This window comes from Schistocerca piceifrons, chromosome 1, assembly GCF_021461385.2.
Source record: "Schistocerca piceifrons isolate TAMUIC-IGC-003096 chromosome 1, iqSchPice1.1, whole genome shotgun sequence".
Lineage (NCBI taxonomy): Eukaryota > Metazoa > Arthropoda > Insecta > Orthoptera > Acrididae > Schistocerca > Schistocerca piceifrons.
The window spans coordinates 818,892,887-818,917,951 of NC_060138.1; the positions used below are offsets into that span (position 1 = coordinate 818,892,887).

Consider the following 25,065-nt stretch of genomic DNA (forward strand, 5'->3'; position numbering starts at 1 on the left):
AGGTGGGTTACAACCAGCCATTGTGAGGCCAATTAAGGAGCTACTTGACTGAGATGTAGTGACACTGGTCACAAAAATTTACAACAGCTGGGAGAGCGGTGTGCTGACCACATTCCCCTCCGTATCTGCATCTGGTGACCACTTAGCACTGAGGACGACACAGCAGCCAGTCAGTACTGTTGGGGCTTCAAGGCCTGTTTGGCTCTCTCTCTCTCTCTCTCTCTCTCTCTCTCTCTCTCTCTCTCTCTCTCTCTTTTTTTTCGTTACCTAGAAGACTGACAGTAAAATTTTGAAGCTTTGTCAAAGAAATCTGTTAATGCGAGTGTGCACATACACTCTCCCTATCCTCTCTCAACACACACACACACACACACACACACACACACACACACACACACACACTCTCTCTCTCTCTCTCTCTCTCTCTCTCTCTCTCTCTCTCTCTCTCTCTCTCTCGTTTGCTGTCAGTCTTGTCTTCATTTTGATTTCATAGCTATTACATTCATAGAAGAATCTTCTCCTAATTTAAAACTGCCCTGTCAAATGTCAGATCATCACATATTAGAGATGCTCTTTGATTAGCACCAGAGTAAGACACCTCTTTCAGAGCTGTGTTCACCTCTGACTCACTTTTTACAAAGTTATAACCAGTAGAGAACATTATATCACACATTTACACATTAGATTTCAAAGAAACTAATTTTTTCAGGTGCAACTCATCAATTATCCAACCATTTTATTGCCCAATTTGCATCAGTCGTTTTCATGTCCACATTTACACATGCCTGTATATGTTATTAGATGTTACCTAGTGCAATAATAAAGACCCAAACATCAGAATATTCCAAGACCATCTGCATCTCATCTGGTCATCAACCACTATGATTGTCTCAGTTTAGTCTCTTTCTACTAACTGTGTTGGTGTGGTTGTATTTAATTATGAATCCAGAAATAGCTTCGTATACAGTAATGACGCAAAGTATTGTAGTGTGGTTAACAGTTAGTTGGGACGATGTTCTTTGTGGGAATATATGTACATGTACTCTTGAAAATGACCCAATGACTAGAACTGACCAAGCTCTCCAAGTGGGAATCAATGTTTCCTTTAATTGATTTATGGTACAAGAAAAGAGTCTAATTAGGTTTTCAGGGCATTTAATTTTTTTAAATTTAAGTTTAGTACTGTTAGTGTATGTATGCATAATCATTCATGGCTCTGGAATTTCAGTAACACATATTAAATTACTAATAAGTTGTCTTCAATCTATTTATCTTAAATCACACCAGTCACTTCCTATGGAATGTTGGCATTGTCTGTTTTAAAAGATATGAAGCTAGAATTTTATTACTAATTTCCACTATGTAACCATAGTGTTTTAATCTTTTTAATGCAATTTCAGATTTTGATGCTAGCAACAACGGCAAAAAGAAAACTTGTCAAGAATATTCGTTGTTCTGTTAGTTTACACTACATTATTTGGTTGTTACAATACAATTAACTACTTCTGCTATTACTGTAAGAATATCAAGCAAGCTGAAGACATTTCTGTATGTTATACTCCTTTCACCCTAGCTTCCAAGGTTTTCGAAGCTATTATGAAACAGAAAAAGGGAGGAGAGGTACACAATGATGAAAACATAAACACGGTATATTGCAACACAATGTATTATACAATCAACTGTTTGTATTTAATATAAATCACACTAAACCTACTAAAACTGATTATTGAAAAAAATCACTGTCGGCATTTAGTAGTAGCAGGAAATTCCATGAATGTGTAAACACTGGCACAAATACACACGAAAAGTTGTTAGCTTCACAAAATGTTCATCTGCAACAAGGGCATATTTCAAAGTGCTTCATTAACAAAAAATTATATGTATTTCCAGAAGGTAAAAAAATAAGCCTTTTCTTGATGCAGCTGAGACCATAAATGAGCTTAACAGTGTGAACTATAAATAGGAACACTCGCATAACAAGGTACATTTTTTAAGGCTGAGCACACTGTGATCGTAAATAATGTGGTTAGTCTTTACTAATGGTAGATTTAACACTTCTTGAAACCACCAAAAATGATTTTCTTGTTCATCAAAATGATTTGTTGCTATAGTTTTAAAGTGGTTCACTTCATAATTTCACTACATGTTGTCACTGCAAATGTGAAACATACTAATACGTTATAGCACTACCTCACTAAGTATTAAGAGCTCAACAGCTGAGATGAAAAGTATGTTGTCCTCATTTGCAGCAAAAGGCATTTTTATAATAAAATGTGAGCTATTGTACATGTTCGTCCACTCATTCTGCTCAACGATTCCTCCTTGTGACGACGAAATGCATTTACCTAATTATCTAATTTATAATTTGAATTTTGATTATCTATTTTATAGTCTCAGTATAGATTTAACAAATCTATTATAAGTGAAGAAACACTAAAGTATTTGTGAAAGGCAATTTATCGGTGCACAGACAAACTCGCAACTTGAAAAAGGAAACGAGCGCTTCGACATGCTCCACTCAAGTTTTCCAATTTCTCTTCATTTTCATTACAGACTGACTTACTTGTGTTGATAATGAGATGCTTAGGTCACGTTCATGAAAATTTCAACAGTTCCTTCAGTGTTGATCTTTAACTACATAAGCTATTCTTTAACTGTGCAAGTACTGCAAACCTCTCATGATTAAAATCAAGCCTGTGAATTTGCCTGTGCTAGGTATTTCCATTCTACACACCTCACTACCTCAGAGAATGTCTTAACACCGTATTTCCATGACAAACCATTTTCACGGGCCTCTTGTAACAAGTTTTTGGCAATAATGCTCCAATCAGAACCAACAGATACTTATCACATTATTCCAACATTATCAAAATTAGACATATGAACTTCTTAAATAAACCTCTAAAATTCTGCTGCTAATCGGTAGTCATCCACTCCTCGTCGTCATCGTCCTTTTTATCACTACCACCAGAACCACCATCAGTTTTCTTTCGTTTCTCATCACCTCCTGGCTGTTTCTTTTCCTCTTCCTTGGGTGCACGGCTCGTGCCTTGAGCTGATGACTCATCTTTACTTATAGACGCCTTCTGTAATGCTTTCACGAACTCTTCCATATTACCCTGATTAGCAGCATCTACTGCCTCCGGGCCTACTTCAAATTGCTGCACAACAGGCCCAAGTTGTCCTGACTGTAATGCTGCACTGAACATACTAAGAGCCTGCAACAAGTAATTGTGAATGGGTTATTTCTGGCAGTTTCATTTCACACAGAAGCAGAAGTATGTTCACAAAAAATACACAAACAGAAGTATATAAACTGCTTGTTACTCAGAGTCAAAACCTTCATACTTCCTTATTTTCACTATATTATTTGTACAAAGATAAAGTAAAAATGCAACAGTGAAGAAATGTGGCTGCATAAAATAGGATCGATCTAAGAGCCGTGAAGAGTTGGCTCACTAAGAACACTATCAAACACACTCACATCAAGCGATATACAAAAAACTGCTTAAAAAGGTTATAAAAGCAATGAGGGAAACTGTAAACATTAAAATTAATTAACAACTACAAAAATAAACAAAATTCTGTTCAAATGTTAAAACATTATTTTGAATTATTCACAACTATATCTAAATCCAAATGCTGATACAGACTCCTATCCAGATAACAGACATTTAGTTGGATCAGGTCAGAGCAAGGCTATGACTGACTAAAATTGATAAAGTAACAGTAATCAACCAACATGGCTTTGCTGTGCTGGTACTGAGAATGGCTGAAAGCAAGGGAAACTACAGCCGTAATTTTTCCTGAGGGCATGTAGCTTTACTGCATGGTCTCCTCTTGGGGTTAAATATTCTGGAGGTAAAATAGTCCCCCATTCAGATCTCTGGGCGGGGAATTCTCTGGAGGACGTTACCAGAAGAAATAAATCTCACATTCTAAGTGTGGAATGTCAGATCTCTTAATAGGGCAGGTAGGTTAGAAAATTTAAAAAGGGAAATGGATAGGTGAAAGTTAGATATAGTGGGAATTAGTGAGTTTTGCTATTTGGGGAGAAAAATAACTGCTGTTGGTCGAAGTAGAGAGGATATAAAATTTAGACTGGCTATGGCAAGGAAAGCGGTCTGAAGAAGAGAATTTTGTTAACTTCAAGTATAGATTTAAGTGTCATACCTCCATGTGATGAAACTTCATAGTTTATGAGTGGTGCTTTACATTATGTGCATACATATACCTAAAGAAAACTGCATCATACAGTTTTCGCTGCTGCAAGATCATAAGTAGTCTGCACTGGAACATAGTATCATCATAAGTAACTGAAAAATCTTCCCTTTAATAATTTGTTTACATCACTTAAAATTGTTGTGAGGCACAATTACACTTAAAAAGACATTGTCTCACGTCTTGTTTTGGTTGTAGGGCACCACCACACCAAGGAAATTTCATCGCTTGTGAAAACAAAAGGCGAAAGCTAATGTAAAACATGAACTAGCTGTCTGAAAATGAACAAGTCAGATCGAAACCAGTAACAGCTCTATTTAAATAAATAAATAGCATTATAAAAGTGGCTGGTTGCTGTTATCTTCTATGTATGAGTCAATCTGTATTTAATACTATTGTTTATTAACAGAGGAATCAATAACTTTATAAGGAAATAGGTTTCAATGGACAGCAGCAACCTGTGTTTCATTTCCAAATGTAATCATCTGAACTCTTCCAGCAATGGGTCACCAACCTCCTGAAATATTTCTATTGATACAATGAGATTTGTTCTACCATTCTCTTGACATTTTCTTTATATGTCTTAGTACAGACTAATATTTACTGTACTTCTATGATGTACATTTCTTCTACATGCTCAATGGATTCCACTTTACAATATAAGCAGCTCCTGCTGTTTCTGCTTCCAGAAATCTAGTATAGAGTTTGAACAGTCATTTGATTGTACTGTCGATAAAAGCAAACAATAATGTTTTTTTAAAATAGAAGCTGCTGCCACATGTGACATGTATACTGTAGTTAGACAGTACAAAAGGATCTACAGCTGCTCAGATTCATCAGAAGTTGGACTTAGCAAGTGGGCCTACTGTAATGAGTAAACAAAGGTGCCACACAAATATGTACATGACGAGAAGCGGAGTTTTAATGATGCGACCCACGTAACTCTTTCTTGTAATCCATTCTAAAAATACTGGAACTGTATGGAAACACCTGCACATGTGTCTTACAGTTTTATAACAAAGTTTACAATGTTTGCCACTCGCCATAAAGTTGACATGCCGAGTTGCAGAAAGTCACAATGAAAAGACTTACGTATAAGCTTTCAGACAAAGCCTTCATCAGAAAAGAAAACACACACACACACACACACGGGCACACACACACACACACACACACACACACACACACACACACACACACACACACTATCACTGGCCAGAATGCAATTTGCATTAAACGGGAGCAAGAATCTGGAGTGGGCTGGGGAAGGGGAGGGATGCCAGGGTATGAGTGGGGGGAGAGGAATCAGTGCTGGCGGTGAAGTATCTAAGGACTGGTGGTGGTAAGATAGGGCTGCCATGTGCAGCATCAGCAGGCTGCGGGAGAGGGACAGGGGAGGCGGTCGGAGAGAGGAGCAGATAAGGTAAAAATACTGATGGGTGCACCAGTTGGGGGCAGTGCACAAAGAGGATGAGGTGAACTGTGAGGATGTGACACGACAGAGGGAGTGGAAATGATTGGGTGGAGAGTGTGGGGACAGTAGGTTATTGTAGGTTGAGGCCAGGATGATTTCAGGAGTGGAGAATGTACTGTACACTTAACTCCTATCTGTGCAGTTCAGAAAAGCTGATGGTGGAGCGGAGAATTCAGATGGCCCGTTAAAATCAAACATGTTATATTCAGTTGCATGTTGTAGCACAGGACTCTTGGCCACATTTTGGTGCTGGTCATTAATCTTAGTGGACAGCTGGATAGTGGCCACGCCAATATAAAAATCTGTGCAATAATTTCAGCAGAGGCATTATATGACATGGCTGTGACAGGACTAGAATACAAAGAGCTGGGTGGGTGGACTGGGCAGGTATTTCACCTCGGCCTCCCAAAGGGATATTACCCATACGGCAAGGTGGTGGGGTTGGGAGTGGTACAGGAATGGACTAAGTAGGGGAAGGAAGACTCTCTAGTACAATGTCCCTCATTTCAGGACATGATGATACATAAAGCCCTGACGAAGGATGTGATTTGCGTTTTTCCAGTTTAGAGTGTTACTGGATAACAAAGGAGGTGCTCATTTATAGCTGGTTCTTAGAGGTAGTGGGAGGATTGGGGCTGTGTGGGGATATAGCATAGGACATATGTTCATGGGTTAGGTCTCTGACAGTGTGTCTGAAGGCTTTTGTGAGACCTTCAGCATAGCTGTTTGCGTGGGATTTTTTGGTGTAGACAGGGTGACTACTTTCAAAAAGCAGGCACTGTTGGTGGTTGGTGGGTTTAATGTGGACAGATGCGTGGATGAAGCAATCAGAGAGGTGGTGGTCAATGTCCAGGAAGGGGGCAAGATGGGATGAGGAGGACCAAGTGAAGTTGAGGGGAGAAATGGTGCTGAGGTTATGAAGGAATGAGGATAGGGTGTTCCAAGTCCAGATCATGCCTGTATCATTAATGAACCTGGACCAGACTAGGGGTTTGGGGTTTTGGGTGGCTAGGAAGGTTTCCTCTAGATGGCCCATAAACAGGTTGGGATTCAGGTGCATGGTTTATACGTAAACCTGCCCTTGAAAGGAGAAGTAGTAGCATGTTAGGATATAATTAGTAAGATACATGAGGAATGAGGTAGTGGATTTGGAGAGGAAGTGGTCAATAGCGGCAAGACCATGAACATGAGGGATGTTGGTGCATAGGGAAGTGTGTCACCTTTGACAAGTAGGAATCCAGGAGATAAAGGGGTGGGGATGATTAACAGTCTGTGCAGTGATACTTATCTGATGTAGGAGGCTACACTTTGGGCAACAGGTTGGAGGTGTTTGTCAACAAGGGCCCAAATCTTTTAGTGGCAACACAATAAACAGCTACAAGGGGGATTCCAGGAATGTTGGGTTTGTGGAGCATGCAAAAGGTGGGTATGTGAGGTGTCAATAGGAGTGAGGAGAAAAAATGGATTCAGAGGAGAGGTACTGGGAAGGTCCTAAGAATTTAAGCAGAGATTAGGAGTTCTGTTGGACTTCTGGGATGTGATCACGCTAGCACGAGTTTATAGGAGGTGGTGTCAAACAACTGGTGGAGGCCTTCTGTCAGGCAGTCACAGCAATTCATAAGCTTTGTCTGCAGATAGAATGATTAGGTCAGCATCTGCTCTGAGGATGTTTGTGGTTGTCCTTTCTTCTGCTGAAACAGTGTTCTTGGGAAGAAACCTGAGGAAGGCTGGTGAGGCCAAGTTGGAGGTAAGAAATTCTTGGAAGGTGACTAGGGGGTGGTTGGGTTGGAGAATGGAGAGAATCATGGTTGGATGTGGGTATGAACTAGGAGAGGTTAGTTTCAATGCCGGAATTAGGTTGGCTTTTGTTGGAAGGATTGGTGGCAAAGATATGTCCCCATTGCACGGATTGTGAGAAGTAGAGTAGGTTTTTGACAAGTCCAACACCAAAATTTTCTTTGCACTCACCATTTTTTAAATTTATTTGTTACAAAAACATGAATGCACCTTTGTGTATCCACTCCATTAAACCACCAAAACTATGAAATGACAAAATACATCTCACAGTCTCATTTTCAGTTATCCTGAAACAAATGGGCAGCAAAGAATTATGAATTAAAAGACTGTTGCTGTATTTTGTCTTTTCCAGGTGGAAGTTACATGTAGCAGATGCAAAAAGAAGGTGCACTCATGTTTTGTGACATGATCATTTCCATGAATGGTGAGTACAAAATTTGTTTGTCTGGTCTTGGGCTACCTGTCAATCATTTTATATTTATGCTTACAGAAGACGAAGAAACAGAGCATAAGCAATAAAGCAACGAAGAGATACACTTCCGACAGAGTCAGCTGCAGGTTATACAAAAATCACAAAATGTATGTCATGTGTTGCTTTATGATTTAACTACCATATGCATGGCATATGCATAATAGTGAAATCTGTGTGTACACACTGTTTTATTGCAGTTTAGCAATGCTCCACTTGAGAAAGACCAAACACACAAAACTGCAATATAGCAGATTTTATTCATAAACAAGGACCATGATGTCTTTCTAAATCTCAATGACTGAACAGAGATCTGATGAACTCTCCTCCCAAGAACATGTCCAGTGTGTACCACTGCACCACCTTACTCTGTGTCCTCAAACCTTGGTAACAATTACAGCTGGTAGGTATTGTGAAACCCTTGCCAAACTGACGTGTCATTTCAAATCAACAGAATATGTAATAGTAGTCTGGAACAGTCCTCCATGACACGGTGTGCCCACATACTGCTGGCAGTACGTTGCTTATTATACAGCATTCTCGTCAGAAACTTTTCAACGACCCATCCTGCAGTCCCAACCATGCATTCAGAAATCACTATTTGTTCTTGCATTTTAAACAACTGCTTGGCAGAAAATAATTTGAAGATGACAAACTCAAGACTGAAGCTGTAAATTGGTTCAATTCGTGGGTAGTGATGTTCTAAGCAGAACAGGCGAAACAAGTTTGTGCAGCATCATGAAAAGTGCTTAAAAACTGATGATAAAATCTCCCCCTCCCCTCCCCAAACACACACAACTGTAGCTGGCTGACCTGCGGCACAGAAACCAAAGTAATACAACAAAAGACACTAAGCATTTGCTTGCAGCTATGCACCCATAAAATCAATCAGTTACATGTGGGTTAGTCCCTTTCCCCAATTTTGTTTACTATTTTAAGAGTAGTTAGATTTTATTTTGAATTTTAGTCATTGTGAAAAAGCCATATGCGGACACTAACAATATTTTCAACAGTAACTGAAGCCTTATCAAAATATCACCATGAATTGTCTACCTATGAACTACAATTTCACCTTTGTTGCTTTCAAAATTTGTTCATAATATTTTTAGGGATGCATACAAGATCCAGTAAAAAATCATTTTTCTGCAAGTGACAGCATGGGGACAATTTTTGTGAAGTTACCATAAAAATGTGAGCAAGTTGCAGCTCTTCTGAGAGAAATTTTATCATCTGCAAAGTAAAAGTTTAGGGGCAAACAAACCTACAGAAAGTCCAGAGCAAGCAGTATATATTACAGTTTGTCTTAGCACAACTGTCTATGAAGCACGCAACTTCGTATTCTGAACATTTAACTTCTTTTTATAGAGGGATGCATGATGTTTATTACACTTAGCTTATGGCAGGGAAACCAATGAAAAGTGTTTCAATCGAACCTGGCACCTACTGATGCAAGGTGCTGAATTTGCACTGATCAGTTCAAATACACAAAGGCTCTTACCACACATTTTTTTGGTTGACATGTGGGTCAATATTAGCTTCTTACTGATTTGTTTCAGTGAGCTATGTTATCTGACTTAAATAGAAGTCTGCCACAAATAACAAAAACCATTATTCACTGCACACAAATAATAATTATAATTATTACAATTATCATTGTTTATATTACTAAACCACTAGCCTGGAACCTGGTGCCAGTTGTGGTTTGCCTGTGTAATGGCTTCCAGTGACAATAAAAATCCGAATTTAATTATTCTGCATAGTTACTGGCCAATTTTAAAAACTTAAAATACTGTCAATCTACTCATTAAGAAGCATAATCTCATTTTATAAAGTTTAACACAATACAATAAGTACTGTAGTGTCTACATGTTACTGATGGCTCACAAATACCCCCACTATTTTCATTGAGTATTTGACAATGAGAGCACTTAATGACTTCCAATGAACTTTATACACTATTTCAAACCTTTACAAAACTGCTTCTGACTGAAACCATCCACAAAATGATGAAATGAAAAAAGTTTATCGCTTGCTAATTTTCAATGTTCATGCAGCCAAACTTCAGCACCAGATACTGCAAAATCACATAATTATGTGAGAGACAGTTCACGAGCTATAACATGAAACATTCAGATGCATGAAAAACTACCTTTTGCTTACAATGTTGTGCAAATTACCAAGGCTATATTCATCCAGTGTTCCATAATGAGAGCACTTAGTGACTTTCACCAAACTTTAGGCATAATTCTCAAAAGCCATGAATTTTTTCTCACTTACATGCTAAAAGTCAAATATTTAAAACATTAACTCATTTGTAAAGTAATCAGATAATCAATTCTTTAGTTATTTGCTGTTGCTGCAACTATTTCAATTAATCACTGCACCAAGGCACAATAAACGCTCCACTTGCTTTCGTAAGTAGCCAGATATTTTTTGCGATCCTTCTACAACAGCTCTTGAAGAAACAAGCTTTTTCCAGTTTTCCACTGGCACACAAGCACTACTGTTTTCTGCAGAATGCATTTTGTACAAACAAAACTGGCAATCATTTTGGTAGGATTTGGGTAATGTTCATTAAACAAAAAAAATCTGACCTTAATTTTTCTATGAGAACTTAGCTTTACAGGATGTTACAAACACAACAACATGTAAACATTACTTTAGGGAATACTAAACCAATTACACATTTAAGTCACCTGCTGGAACTGAGGTGATGCAAGGGTTGAACGAAGTTGTTCAGATGGAGGCACAGTAGATGAAGACTCTTCAACTGATGGCACATGCTGCAGTAATTCTGTCACCAATTCTGTATTTCTCAACAACGTCTGCAGGTTTTCAGATGTGATTGTCGATGCCAGATCCACTAAAGAAAACAAGACCATTGTTTGAAACATATCTACAAACATTTCACAAGTAACTAGAGAGGAAAATTTATACTGGATTATTACCATCGATTAAGACTTTGTTTTATAATGTATGCCTAAATTTAATTTCGAACAGAGACTACAGAGAAATGTTCGAGCCAACTAATATGAAGCAAAATTATTCCTATGACATATGAACGTGCCAGTAGTTGCTGAAACCATAACTTCCTATCCTCTTCCTGTATCTCATATCCACAAAATCATGACATCTCATCAAAATCTCTTAATATCAAACATAAATTCCACAAATATTACTGTTACAATTCTTTATGAGCACTTGTATCCCCTTATCGTAAGTCAGGAAGAACATTCCTATTCTTGAACAGCGTAGGGGGATGGGACAGTTGTATGTTTAAATGTCCCAAGCTGCTAGGTCAGCAGTACCTTTGTCATCGAACAGGCAGGCTCTCTATTATCTACAGTGACACATACTGTAAATCAGAGAGAGCCTACCGCGCAAACCCCAGAGGAAGAAAACCGCAAGTTCTAATAATGTCAGCCAAGCTGAGGTAAGGACAAAAAGGAGAAAGGGAGACAGAGGAAGAAAAGCAAGCAAAGTGTCCCATCTAGTGGGCAGCCGGAAGCCCCTGAAAGAGTGTAACAAGAGGACATACATCCCCAGGCCCCACCACTTACCAGAGGTACCCTACTCAGAGACTGCCTTGGAAACACTGGCGACATGGACAGGGCAAGTGAAGCACAGAGAGACAAAAGATTAACAAGTCTAACAGGTCATGTGAGAGAGGGGAAGAAGAGTAAAAGAGCAGGTAGGGTGAGGACAGAACTGGATAACCAAGCCCAGAAGCTGCAGCCCGGTCTGAGCAGATGAAGTAACAGGGTATTCTGCCAACCCCTTGATGGACTGATAAGGGTAAGTGGCTCTCCCTTGAAGAGAGTGGTGAAAGTCCACTTCACTAATAAAACTTATAAAACTAAGTCAGCCACTTGGGCATTATTTCTTAATGCCAGGGGAAGCAAGTCAGGGAGATTAAGAATCCACCGCACAGCAGATAGTTTGGGACAGTCCAGAAAAATATGGACCTCTGTCACATGTGAGCCAGAACGAAGTAGAGTGGGTTCTCGTTACACAGGAGACGACCACGAGTCATCCAAGTATGGCCGATGTGGAGCCAGCAAAAGACAGCAGAGTCCTTGAGAGAGGCCTGCATGGAGGACCTCCGCAGATTCGTAGCCTCCTTTATCACCCAGTTAGTTTGGCGAAGTTAGAGTGGGTGATTCCGCATTCCAGGCACTAAAACTTGATGGCGTAATACCAATTGGAGATCAGTTTCTGGAATATGGATCTCACGTCTGTTTACTAGCACCCAGTTTGACTAGTCTATCAGTGGGTTCATTACCTGGGATCCCAATTTGGCCCACAGTTCAAACAAATGTCATTGAGCGTCCACATTAGTCAAGTGCATACAGGGAATCCTGGGTAGCACTGACCACGGGATGGCAAAGGCAGCACTGGTCAAGAGCTTGCAAACTGCCCAAGGAGTCACTGCAGATGAGAAAGGATCCACCAGTGCCGCTACCGAATGCTCAAGAGCATAAGAGATGGCTAGCAACTCCGCAGTGAAAACACTACAGCCATTTGGCAAGGACAGCAGTTCAGTATGTCCCGTATGTGTATAAGCCACACCTCCGTGACCAGCAAACATCGAGCCATCAGTGTAGATTACTTCTGAACCTTGGGATGAGCCAAGGATGGAGAAAAATTGACAGTGGAGGGCCTCAGGATGGGCAGTCTTTTGGACCTTGTGATAGGTCAAGATGAAACTGTGGCCAAGGAATGCACCATGGAGGTGTACGAGCAGTGTTGGGAACAATAAAATGGAAACAATAGATTCAGTGGTTGCTGGGAAACAACTGACTTACCTGGTTGCAGCTCTACTGATCAGTTTGAATTATTCATTCCCTCTTTTGACTGAAACCAGTCTATGGGACAAACCAAATGGAAACAAGCAAATCGGCTGGTTGTAGCTTTACTTATCACTTTGATTATTATACATTCATTTCCTTTTGAGTGAAACTAGTCACTGGGAGCAACGAATGAAACAAGTCAACACAATCCTGTGGCATTTTGCTAACTGACTTGGTTATTCATTCTTTCTTTCTTTCCAAGTGAAACCAACCAGTCTTTTTAGCTGTATCTGAGTGTCCAACATGTTCCATGTCAGCATCCTGCTGCTGCAGGCACAAGGTAGTGGCCAATCGCTGCTAGTGCAGGTCCTAGTAGTGCTGTGCTCACACTGGCCACTGCGCTACCTTCTTGCACTAGTTGCATCCCTGGCCCTGGCAGCAGCAGGAGGAGGTGGCGGCGGCTGCTATGGTGAGAGCACCACACGCCCACTTCAAATGACCATCACCACCACAGAAATGGTGAAAGTATGGGAGTGAAATCACTCAAACCCAGAGACTGAGTCAAAACATTCATATAACTGAGGTTACCAACACATACTTGTCTCTGTCGGTTGTCTCGTATTGAATAAAACAACTCGAATCAGGCATGTGAGTGAAAACATTCATGTAACAATCACATTCGAAGGAGACTTGTGTCAGTCAGTTGTCTTGCATTGAGTGAAACCACTTAAACCCGATGAGTGAGTGGAAACATTTATACAGCTGACATGGTCGCAGAGTCTAGTTTCGTTTGACTGAAAAACCAACTAAAGCAAAAAGCAATTGACTGAGCAGTTGACTGCTGAAAACAGGAATTGTGTACAGGATTGGGCCCAGAGGAGAAATGGAAGATGAAACAACTGAAGTTCAGAGAGGATTCAGATTGCAAATGATAATCCCTAATCAAGGCCACCATTGTGGGAGACAAATTACTGTGTTTGGAAAGGGGAGATGGTAGTTTGGATGCTTAGGGGAGCTGCAAACATGAGTAGCATAATGAACATGCTGTTGTTGGCACCTGATCCACAATGAAAGGACCACAGCCTTCACAAGTACACTGTTCACAGGGCTGTTTCAAAAAGCTCCTGACGCAAGTTGAATATCATAGTTGTGTATCAATCCAGTACCCGCAATGCTGAGGGTGATGCTGAACTGTATGCCAGACTCCCATAATCTAGACAGGACTGTATCAGGGCTTTTTACAGCTGCAGAGGGGTAGTGCAATCTGCACCCCAGCTGTTGTTACTCAGTCATTGAAGTGTATTAAGGTGCAACCAGCACTTTCACTTAATCTGATAGGGATGAGGAATCTCCACACTGAAAATCGAAGACCAGTCCTAAAAAGCGAGAAGCCTCCACCACAATGAGTAGTTGATCATCAATTTAAGGTTCTGGTTGTGGGTGCATGGTACAATACTGACATAGGTGACTGATGAGAGTCCTGTCGGCGCAAAATCTAAAGCCAAGGGTGAGGAATGATGGCTGCGCCTTCCATATGGTGCCTTGCAATCCACCTTCAGCAACGCCTACACTAGAGGAGCAATAGTAAAGACAGAAGTTCTTAGCATAAATGGAAGGTGATACTGAGAACCCCACAGCTGCTGCTAGGCCGTTTAAGACTACCAGAAAAAGAAGGATACTCAGTACAGAGCCCTGCAGCACCCCATTCTCTTGGATATTGAGGGGTACTTGGGAAGCACAAACTCAAACCCAGAACGTACACTGTGACAGGACGTTCTGGATGAAAATCTGAAGTGGACCCCAGAGACCCCACTTGGTAAGGGAGCGAAGGTATGGCGTCACCATGTGGTGCCATAAGACTTTTTCAGGTAGGAGAAGACCGGTATAAGGTGTTGACGTCAGGCAAAAGCTGTTCAGATGGCAGACTCCAGGTAAACCAGATTATCAGTAGAGGAATGGCCTTGGCAAGAACCACCCTGGGACGGAGTCACAAGATCTGAAGACTCAAGGAGCAATACAGGTACTGGCTCACCATGCGTTCAAGCAACTTACAGAGACCACTGGTGAGACTTATTGGGCGATAATTTTCCATCTGTAGAAGATGCTTACCTGATTTCAGTGCTGGGACAATGATGACATGATGGGAACTCACCCTCACTCCAGGTGCTGTTAAAGATGGCAAGGATACGATGCTGGCAATCCACTGGTAGGTGCTTGATCATTTCGTTGTGGATGCAGTCCGGCTCTGGAGCTGTGTCAGGGCAGTGGACTAGGACACACAAATTCCCACACACTGAGTGGAGCAATGTATGGTTCCAGGTGGTGTGTAGTAAAAGGTAACTGCTTTCACTCCAACTGTTGTTTTGGGACACTAAAAGCAGGCTCATAATTCTCAGATGCTGAGCTATGAGCATGGTACACAGCAAAACGTTCAGTGACAGCATCTGAGACAGTGTAGACAGTGCCAGTCAATGTAATACAAGGTACACCTGCAGGTGTTTTGCATCCATAGAGATGTCTGATCTTAGCCCAAACCTATGATGAAGATGTACATTGTCCAATTGCTGACATGTACTACTCTCAGCATTCTCGCTTCCATTGTTTTACTAGGTGGTGCACTGGAGCCCCTAGTTGCTCCATTGATGGGTGCTGTTTGTGGCACTGAATAGCCCGCCTACAATCTCTAATAGCCTCTGCGATTCTACCACGACATTGTCTTTCATCGGAGCAGACACGAGGAACAGAGGACCGCTACATCATCTGCCAAAAGAATGGCTATAGTTATGTTCTGCACAGCCTCTTTGATATCTGCATGTGGCAGGGAGCCAAGGTTGACAGCAGAAGTGAAAGCATTCCAGTCAGCACTGTTGAGAGCCCGTCTGAGCAGGCAGCCAAAGGAGTGACACTGAGGGAGGGGCAGGAAGATTAGGAAGTTGTCAGTACCACAAAGGTCATCATGGACTCTTCGGCAGATAGATGGGAGAACACAAGGGCTACAAATGGAAAGGTCAGTGGCCTATAAGGTTCTGTGCACCACACTGAAGTGTATGGGGTATCAGTACTAACTAGAGGCAAAGGTCAAGTTGTGCCAGTAAATTTTTCAAGTCCTTCCAACATTAGGAAAGGTATAGGGAGCTGAGAAACCAATGCAAACAGTATATTCTGAGACACTTCACCATCTGGTGGAAGGTAAACAATGCAAATGGCATTGTGGCACAGCCACAGCCTCCAAAGGTGTTTAAGAGACATGAGTGTAGACATATGAGCATACTCTGGCTGACACCCTGTCACAGGAAGCATGAATCTTATAATATCCCCAGTATCCACAAAGGGCTGTGGTCTGCATTGCCGGAAACACAGTATCCGAATGGCAATGCAGAATGCAGGTGAAGTGCACAAAAGATATCCTGGCTCAACCAGGTAGCAGAAAAACTGCTACAATTCCACTGGAGAATAATGTTGCTGTACAATGAGGCCACAAAGGGATCTAGGGGGCAGGTTATGCCTTAGGGTCATATGCTGCAACTGAGGTGTTATGATATCAATGTACATAGGTTCCTAGTTCCGTTGTCGGGGTGACTCGGGATCTCAGGGGCTGCCAGAATCCCCACCTTGACCACAGGAGTGGAACGGGTGGTATCTGGTGGCATGGGGGCCACTGGAATGACCTTTTCCTTGGAGGTCTTTTTCTTGTCTTTCCTCTCCTCAGAGATTTTTGATGATTGCTAGAGTTTCTCCGAATCAGTTTCAGGTAAAGATGGTGATTGGAAAGCCCTGCTACCAGCAGCCTGTGGTCCCTTTAGCCACCGGCTAGGCCAGGTTTTAGACCAGTGGAAAGCTTGGAAGAAAGTGTCCCAATGGACCCGTCCATGCTGAAAGATGCCGCTGAAAGATGCCACACAAAGGGGATTTGTCACCGACAGGGAAGTGGGGACCAAATGTCCTTTGTGGTTGGGAATTCACTGATCCCTAAAAGTAGGCAAGGGGGAAGTTGCAAGAGGGGAGCTCCCAACCATCATGGGGGTAGGCATAGTTAAGCCACCCTGGTGGCCCACTGTAGGTGCAACAGGCAGGAGTACATTGCCAAAGATGAGACACAGTTAACTGTAGCGTATGATATTGTTTGATATACTGGGTGCAACTGCTCGTATTACTTCTTGGCACCTTGATTACTGAGTTTTTCCAGAGTCTTGTATTCTGGTATTTTATTTTCTCTCTGGAAAAACAGTCTAATCTGTTGAGCAGGGAGAATGGTGCTTTCCACAGTTGACAAATGGAGGGAGGTGCACAGGGAGCAATCGCATGCAGCTGTTGACCACAATCTCTACAGATGGGGCTAGCGTTGCAATGTGAAGACGTGCTCAGATTTCAAGCACTTAAAGCACAGCACGGTGAAAGAGGGGGGGGGGGGGGGGGCTGAGCACATGGTTTCACATCGCATCAGTATATCAACACCTTTACCTTTTCAGGCAATGAATTGCCCTCAACGGCCAAGATGAAGGCACTGGTAGCAACCCTATTGTTCTTTGGCCTCCTATGTACACGATGGACAAGGTGTATACCCTGTCAGCCTAAGTTGGCATGTAGCTCATCATCAGATTGTAAGAGCATGTCTGTGAAAAATGATGTACTGGACTAAATTTAGACTGTTATGGGGAGTGACAGTCACCAGTATGCCCCAGCTTGTCATAAGTGAGCAGTGCCCATGACTGGACAGGGGATGCTGTTTCGATCAAAATTGTCCCACTTTTCATTTCAGAGATGGCTGTCACTTTCCCAAATTTGTCTTCGAAGTTCTCCACAAAGAAAAGTAATTACCAACAGTCCTTGTACGAACCAAGTATTGCTGGGAGTATTGTTCTGCTTGCCACTTGGTCCTATGTTCCTACCACAGCTTAGCCACAAAAGGGAATATTTTAGGGTCATGTCTCTATGCACTGATAGAGGACTGTCCTTTCACAGACACTGATGAGGCCATATGGCCATCAGCAGGAGACAACTTCATTTCAGGTTGATCTGTCATGTGCCACCCACTCCCAATGGGGGCTCTCCCATGGGTGCCACCCAGTCTCAGCAACAGCTGCTGGGCCAGTAATCCGTTGCTCAGAGTCCCCATGCCCCAGTCACGATGGGCACATACTCCTTGGCATACAGAGTTTTCAGTTTAAGCACCAACAGTGTGATCCCTGCGTGGTCATGGGGCTTCCATACTGCAGGTACTTTATGATCCTTTACAAAAACTTAACTACTCCTCAACAGGCCATGAAGGACCAATGGTACTGATTGGTCGCCATGTCATCCTCAGCCCGTAGGCATCACTGGATGCGCATATGGACATGTTGTGAGCACACCGCTCTCCAGGCCATATGTTAGTTTCAGAGACCAGAGCCACTACTTCTCAATCAAGTAGTTCCATAGTTTGCCTCACAAGGGCTGAGTGCACCCCACTTGCCAACAGCGCTAGCAGACCGGATGGTCACCCATCCAAGTGCTGCCCAGCCTGACAGCGCTTAACTTCGGTAATCTGATGGGGAACTGATGTTACCACTGCGGCAAGGTCATTGGCCTGACCCTTTACAAACGAGCAGAATTACTTTTGGTTCTGTGAGAGATATTTCAATAATTGCTGTTATAGTTGTCATTAAAGGCTCCAAGCACTGTCCTCTTGACAGTCCAACTCATTTCATTTAGCTTTTATCCATAGCTTATGCTTTGTTTTACACCTATTATGCATTACACTATTTTCCTTCCGAAGTTTCTTTAGAGTGACTATATTCCATGGTGGGTCCGTCCTGTCAAACTATTCTTACCAGGCATATATCTTTCAATTGTCTTGTTACCTATTCTCGTAAACTAGTTCTACATACTCTACACAAAAATGTTTTTGGTTCATCTTTGACACCACTTATCTAGCTTATCAAAAATTTATATCTTCCTACTTGTTTAAGCTGTGCTTTGTACTAATTCGTCATATTGCTACAATTGCTTCACACTCACTGAAAAGAGGTCAGGTCTATTAGTTAACATTAAATCCAACATACAGGGCAAGTCTATGATGTATGTTACAAACTTTCAGGAATGATGGACAAGGGTAAATGTATCAATATGAGGTAAGGGACTCTAGCCCAGAAATAACCGACTACTGTTATAAGGAAAACTTTTTTTGGTACCTATGAAAGTAAACTCTTCTACTTCAAGCTCTAGGATTCCAAATTTTGAAAGGAGGTTGTGTGGAGCAAAATAACAAAATATGGTCTAGAAAACGTGTTCTAAAGCGCATATATTAAGAACGATTATTATTATTATTATTATTATTATTATTTCTTTCTTTCTTTCTTTGCTCAGACGTTATGTCTGGTCAAAAATGGAAAGTGACGCGGACCTTGATCAAGCATGACTTCCTTTTAACTGTACGGTATATGTTATATTGCATTTTTCTGTAGTTGTATATATAAGTTTGGATGTAGCTGTATTGCATTGATGTACTGGTGGATATTGTGTGGTATGACTCCTGTAGTTGATAGGATAATTGGTATAATGTCAACTTTATCCTGATGTCACATGTCCTTGACTTCCTCAGCCAGTTGGATGTATTTTTCAATTTTTTCTCCTGTTTTCTTTTGTATATTTGTTGTATTCGGTATGGATATTTCGATTAGTTGTGTTAATTTCTTCTTTTTATTGGTGAGTATGATGTCAGGTTTGTTTTGTGGTGTTGTTTTATCTGTTATAATGGTTCTGTTCCAGTATAATTTGTATTCATCATTCTCCAGTACATTTTGTGGTGCATACTTGTATGTGGGAACGTGTTGTTTTATAAGTTTATGTTGTAAGGCAAGCTGTTGATGTATTATTTTTGCTACAGTGTCATGTCTTCCGGGGTATTCTGTATTTGCTAGTATTGTACATCCGCTTGTGATGTGATCTACTGTTTCTATTTGTTATTTGCAAAGTCTGCATTTATCTGTTGTGGTATTGGGATCTTTAATAATATGCTTGCTGTAATATCTGGTGTTTATTGTTTGATCCTGTATCGCAATCATGAATCCTTCCATCTCACTGTATATATTGCCTTTTCTTAGCCATGTGTTGGATGCGTCTTGATCGATGTGTGGCTGTGTTAGATGATACGGGTGCTTACCATGTAGTGTTTTCTTTTTCCAATTTACTTTCTTCGTATCTGTTGATGTTATGTGATCTAAAGGGTTGTAGAAGTGGTTATGAAAAGGCAGTGGTGTAGCCGATGTATTTATATGAGTGATTGCTTTGTGTATTTTGCTAGTTTCTGCTCGTTCTAGAAAGAATTTTCTTAAGTTGTCTACCTGTCCATAATGTAGGTTTTTTATATCGATAAATCCCCTTCCTCCTTCCTTTCTGCTTAATGTGAATCTTTCTGTTGCTGAATGTATGTGATGTATTCTATATTTGTGGCATTGTCATCGTGTAAGTGTATCGAGTGCTTCTAGGTCTGTGTTACTCCATTTCACTACTCCAAATGAGTAGGTCAATATTGGTATAGCATAAGTATTTATAGCTTTTGTCTTGTTTCTTGCTGTCTATCCTATTTTCAGTATTTTTGTTAGTCTTTGTGTATATTTATCTTTTAGTTCTTCTTTAATATTTGTATTATCTATTCCTATTTTTTGTCTGTATCCTAGATATTTATAGGCATCTGTTTTTTCCATCGCTTCTATGCAGTCGCTGTGGTATCCAATATGTAATCATCTTATTTAGTGTGTTTTCCTTTGACAATGCTATTTTTCTTACATTTGTCTGTTCCAAAAGCCATATTTATATCATTGCTGAATACTTCTGTTATCTTTAGTAATTGGTTCAGTTGTTGCTTTGTTGCTGCCAGTAGTTTTAGATCATCCATGTATAGCAAATGTGTGATTTTGTGTGGGTATGTTCCAGTAATATTGTATCCATAATTTGTATTATTTAGCATGTTGGACAGTGGGTTCAGAGCAAGGCAGAACCAGAAAGGACTTAATGAGTCTCCTTGGTATATTCCACATTTAATCTGTATTGGCTGTGATGTGATATTATTTGAATTTGTTTGGATATTAAGTGTGGTTTTCCAATTTTTCATTACTATGTTTAGGAACTGTATCAATTTAGGATCTACTTTGTATATTTCCAATATTTGTAGTAACCATGAGTGGGGTACAATATCAAAAGCTTTTTGGTAATCAATATATGCGTAGTGTAGCGACCTTTGTTTAGTTTTAGCTTGATATGTCACCTCTGCATCTATTATCAGTTGCTCTTTACATCCTCGTGCTCCTTTGCAACAGCCTTTTTGTTCTTCATTTTTAATTTTGTTCTGTGTTGTATGTGTCATTAATTTCTGTGTAATGACTGAAGTTAATATTTTGTATATTGTTGGTAGGCATGTTACGGGGCGATATTTAGCTGGATTTGCTGTGTCTGCTTGATCTTTAGGTTTCAGATAAGTTATTCCTTGTGTAAGTGTATCAGGGAATGTGTATCGGTCTGCAATGTGACTGTTAAATAATTTAGTTAGATGTGAATGTGTTGAGGTGAACTTCTTTATTATTATTATTATTATTATTATTATTTCTTTCTTTTCTCAGACGTTATGTATGGTCAAAAATGGAAAGTGAGGCGGACCTTGATCAAGCGTGACTTCCTTTTAACTGTACGGTATATGTTATATTGCATTTAGGGACTTTCGGGTAATTGATATTATTATTATTATTATTATTATTATTATTTGGGATGCGAGGCACTTGACATCATGGTCTTCAGTGACCTGATGAAAGAAGTCCGCATGCTTTTCTCATGCCAGATAAAGGCTGTCCCCCATATGTGGAGTAGTTTATGATGCATAATGTCTGCCTCCCCTATCCAGCAATTTACGGATGAGGCCTGACAGTTCACAAAGTTTCAGAGCCCTTGTAACACTGGTGTCAGTATGTGTACGGATTGTGGGTACATCTCCAGCCAAACTGTGGGCTGCCCTGATATCAGTATATAACACACATGTAGACAATATATGCTGAACCGAAAGTTGCCCACCACGAACTTCACATAGCCAGAATAGGAAAATGTGCATTAAAGGGCTAAGTCCTATGCACAGTCTGGTTAGCAGCACTTTCTTCCATAACTGTGGTGGATATGAATGACCACAATTTGTTTTATGCCACCTATAACGATTCACATTCCCACTGACACATGATTCATCTATCAGATAATGATATGACAATAGGCAAGGTAATGGCACATCGACATACAACACCATCCCAACATGCTTCTTTGGCTGCTGTAAGGAGTTATGGATGAGCTGAATCACCTGATCTATTGGACAGATCTTGTGGACCACTTGTAGCACATTGAGTGAGTGAGAACAGATGAGAAACCTTGTACTGTGGTGTTGTGAATCCAGTCCAGTGCCGTCATAATGCCATATAAATTCACATCATAATCTGTACAATGTTCTGGAAGCCACATTTTGAAAACCCTATCAGAGGAAACAGCTGAACAACTGAGGGCATTCTTTTGCTGGGATCCATCTGTATAAACAACAATAAAACAGTGGTATGTACTTAAGACTACAGGAAACAAGAGCTGTAAAAACATAACCTGGAGTAGAAGTTTTCATGTACTGTGTAAAGCTTAAAATCACTGAGCCTCTGAAGACTCAAAGGTGGCAAGTTGTTCAATTCCTGGCTCTGTATTCAGAGTTTGATGCATTCAGATCCTTGAGACAGTAAGTATACTTTACCATGAATGGTTTGGTCAGCTGTTGCCACTTCCTGGAGCCGTTTACAGTTTGGGTGGATCACTGTGCTGTATGTGAATGACTGAGACAGTGCTGAAATTTTCTGGACCCATCGAGCCAGAAAGAGGTGCTGCCAAACCAAGAGTGGTGGTTCACCAGCTTCTGCACACAGACTCTGGACTGGGCTGGTTCAACAGGCTCCTATCAACACCCCAATGTCCTCATGGTGGACAGCGTCTAACATTTTGAGGTAGGAAATATGAGCTGGTCCATAAATCATACTGCCATTATCTAACAATGATCTGAGAAATGCCCTATAAAACTGCAGGTGGTGGGATCTGTCAGCTCACAATGCCTTTCCGTTGAGGCATTTCAAAACATTTAATGATCTGAAGCCCTTTGTTCATAGCTCTTTCAGGTATGGGAATCAGTTCAATTTAAGAGTCCAGCAAAAGGCCCTAAAACTGCACAGTGTCATTAAAATGTAAAACATTGTCCCACATTGTTAGCTATGGTTGGTTAAAATTTCTATAAATACCATTAGAACTCTCACACAGTCTTCTCTGGTGAAAACCTAAAATCATCTTTATTGCCAAAAGCTTCCGGCCTCCTAACAGTCTTGCTATAGTTGCCTATTGTGTTCTTAATGTCCCGTCGACAACGAGGTCATTAGAGACAGAGCACACGCTGGGATTAGAGAAGAAAGGGAAAGGAAATCTACCATGCCCTTTTAAAGGAATCATCCCTGCATTTGTCTGAAGCAATTTAAGGAAATCGCGGAAAACCTTAATCAGGATGGCCAGATGCTGGTTTGAATCATCATCTTCCCGAATGCAAGTCCAGTGTGCTAACCACTGCGCCACCTCGCTTGGTCCTTGTTGCCTCATCATAATGATCGGAGGAGGAGCAGATTGCAAAGTCATCCACAAACAAACAGCATTGAGCAGGGCTCCTAAATGTGGAAGAGGTGCCATTGATATCAATTGCAAATTGACACTGAGTACTCTGCCTTGGGAGACCCCATTCTCCTGAACACAGTCAGACAATGCACCACAGTGTGATATCGAAAGCACTGGTCCTCAAGAAGGATTGGATAAGAAGTGGCAGAATTCCCCATATTCAATTCAATCATAAAATTGGCGAAGGGTTTCATACCTCCCAAGTGGTGGTGGTGGTGGTGGTGGTGGTGGTGGTGGTGGTGGTGGTGTATGCTTTTTCAGGGTCAAGGAACATCCCAACCAAATTGTTTCAAAGAGTAAAAGGGAATCCTGTATCATTGTCTGTGGTATAATTAAATTGGCAAGAGAAGAATGGTAGCACCTGAAAATGCCCTGGGAGTGACACAGGCGACCTTGGGGTTCATAAAGAGACAGACAAGGTAGCAGTTGACTACATGCTCAAGAGTCTTACCCATAAAGCTAGAATGGACTACAATTTGGTAACTGTTAGGGTCTCTACGATCCTTGCCTGGTTTCCATAATGGAATTAACATTGGCTCATTCCCAGTTGTGGGGTACTGTCCATCAAACCTGATATGACAAACAAGATACAAGCTTGACTATGGCTTCAGGGTACAGATAACAGAGCATGGCATAATGAATCCAATCAGGTCTTGGAGCATTGTCTGGCCACTAACAGAGCTGACTCCAGTTCCCATATGGAGAATGAAAGATTGTAGACCAACTCATTACACAAGAAGGAAAGCAGTCTCTTCATCTCCACAGTCCTATAGAACACCTCGAATGTATGAGTTCGTCCGTATGACGCTGTGATAGCTAAACATTCAGCCACATGTTCAAGGTATGACCACCAACATTGCATTTCTCAACAAGGCCGTGAAGAGAAGGCGTACTGCCTTTGCATGAAGCCCGCTTTACTTAGTTCCAAACTTCGTGCAGTGGAAGTGGACCAATTAAAAAAATGGCTCTGAGCACTATGGGACACAACTGCTGAGGTCATTAGTCCCCTAGAACTTAGAACTAGTTAAACCTAACTAACCTAAGGACATCACAAACATCCATGCCCGAGGCAGGATTCGAACCTGCGACCGTAGCGGTCTTGCGGTTCCAGACTGCAGCGCCTTTAACCGCACGGCCACTTCGGCCGGCAGTGGACCAATTAACAGAAGTAAAAATTCCTTCCATTCTTTTATCGCTCACTTGTGCCCTCGCATATCTGAAGACACCAAGGTTTCTGCAGTTGGATGGTGTTTGAATTTCTGTAAAGCTGTGCACCTGGTTCTGACTGCCGAGTGACATTCATCATTCCACCAAGTGACTGACAACAGTCTGACGTGGTTGCTATATGGGGGATGGAATCTGAGGCAGCTCACTGGATCTCAGATGTGATATGGTCCACTATCTCCTGGGCACAATCCTGTTATTGGAAGATGGCCTGCTGAATGTATCAACCAATTTGCCCTCTGAACCACCCATCTTCGTGATCTTCTGTCGACCACCATTCGAGGCAGCAGATGAATCCACACAAGAAACTAGTCACTGGAATGCAAATCTGTGCACTGCTTCCCACTGAACTGAGTCGGTAAAAGCTCAGGAGTAAAAAAAAAAAG

The 25,065-nt window shown here is 41.2% G+C and overlaps 1 protein-coding gene across 3 annotated transcripts in view; it reads right to left on the reverse strand.

Moving 5' to 3' along the window:
- Positions 1–1,650: 1,650 nt before the first annotated feature.
- The window catches only part of LOC124714271 (proteasomal ubiquitin receptor ADRM1-B), a 107,273-nt gene continuing 83,858 nt past the window's right edge, over positions 1,651–25,065 (reverse strand). For all 3 annotated transcript variants that reach the window (XM_047243008.1, XM_047243007.1, XM_047243009.1), the window contains 2 exons: positions 10,658–10,824; positions 1,651–3,218 (listed from right to left, as the gene is read on the reverse strand). In XM_047243008.1, coding sequence (XP_047098964.1) covers positions 2,916–3,218; positions 10,658–10,824 — 470 coding nt within the window. In that variant the 3' untranslated portion in view covers positions 1,651–2,915. The remainder of the gene's footprint in view (positions 3,219–10,657; positions 10,825–25,065) is intronic.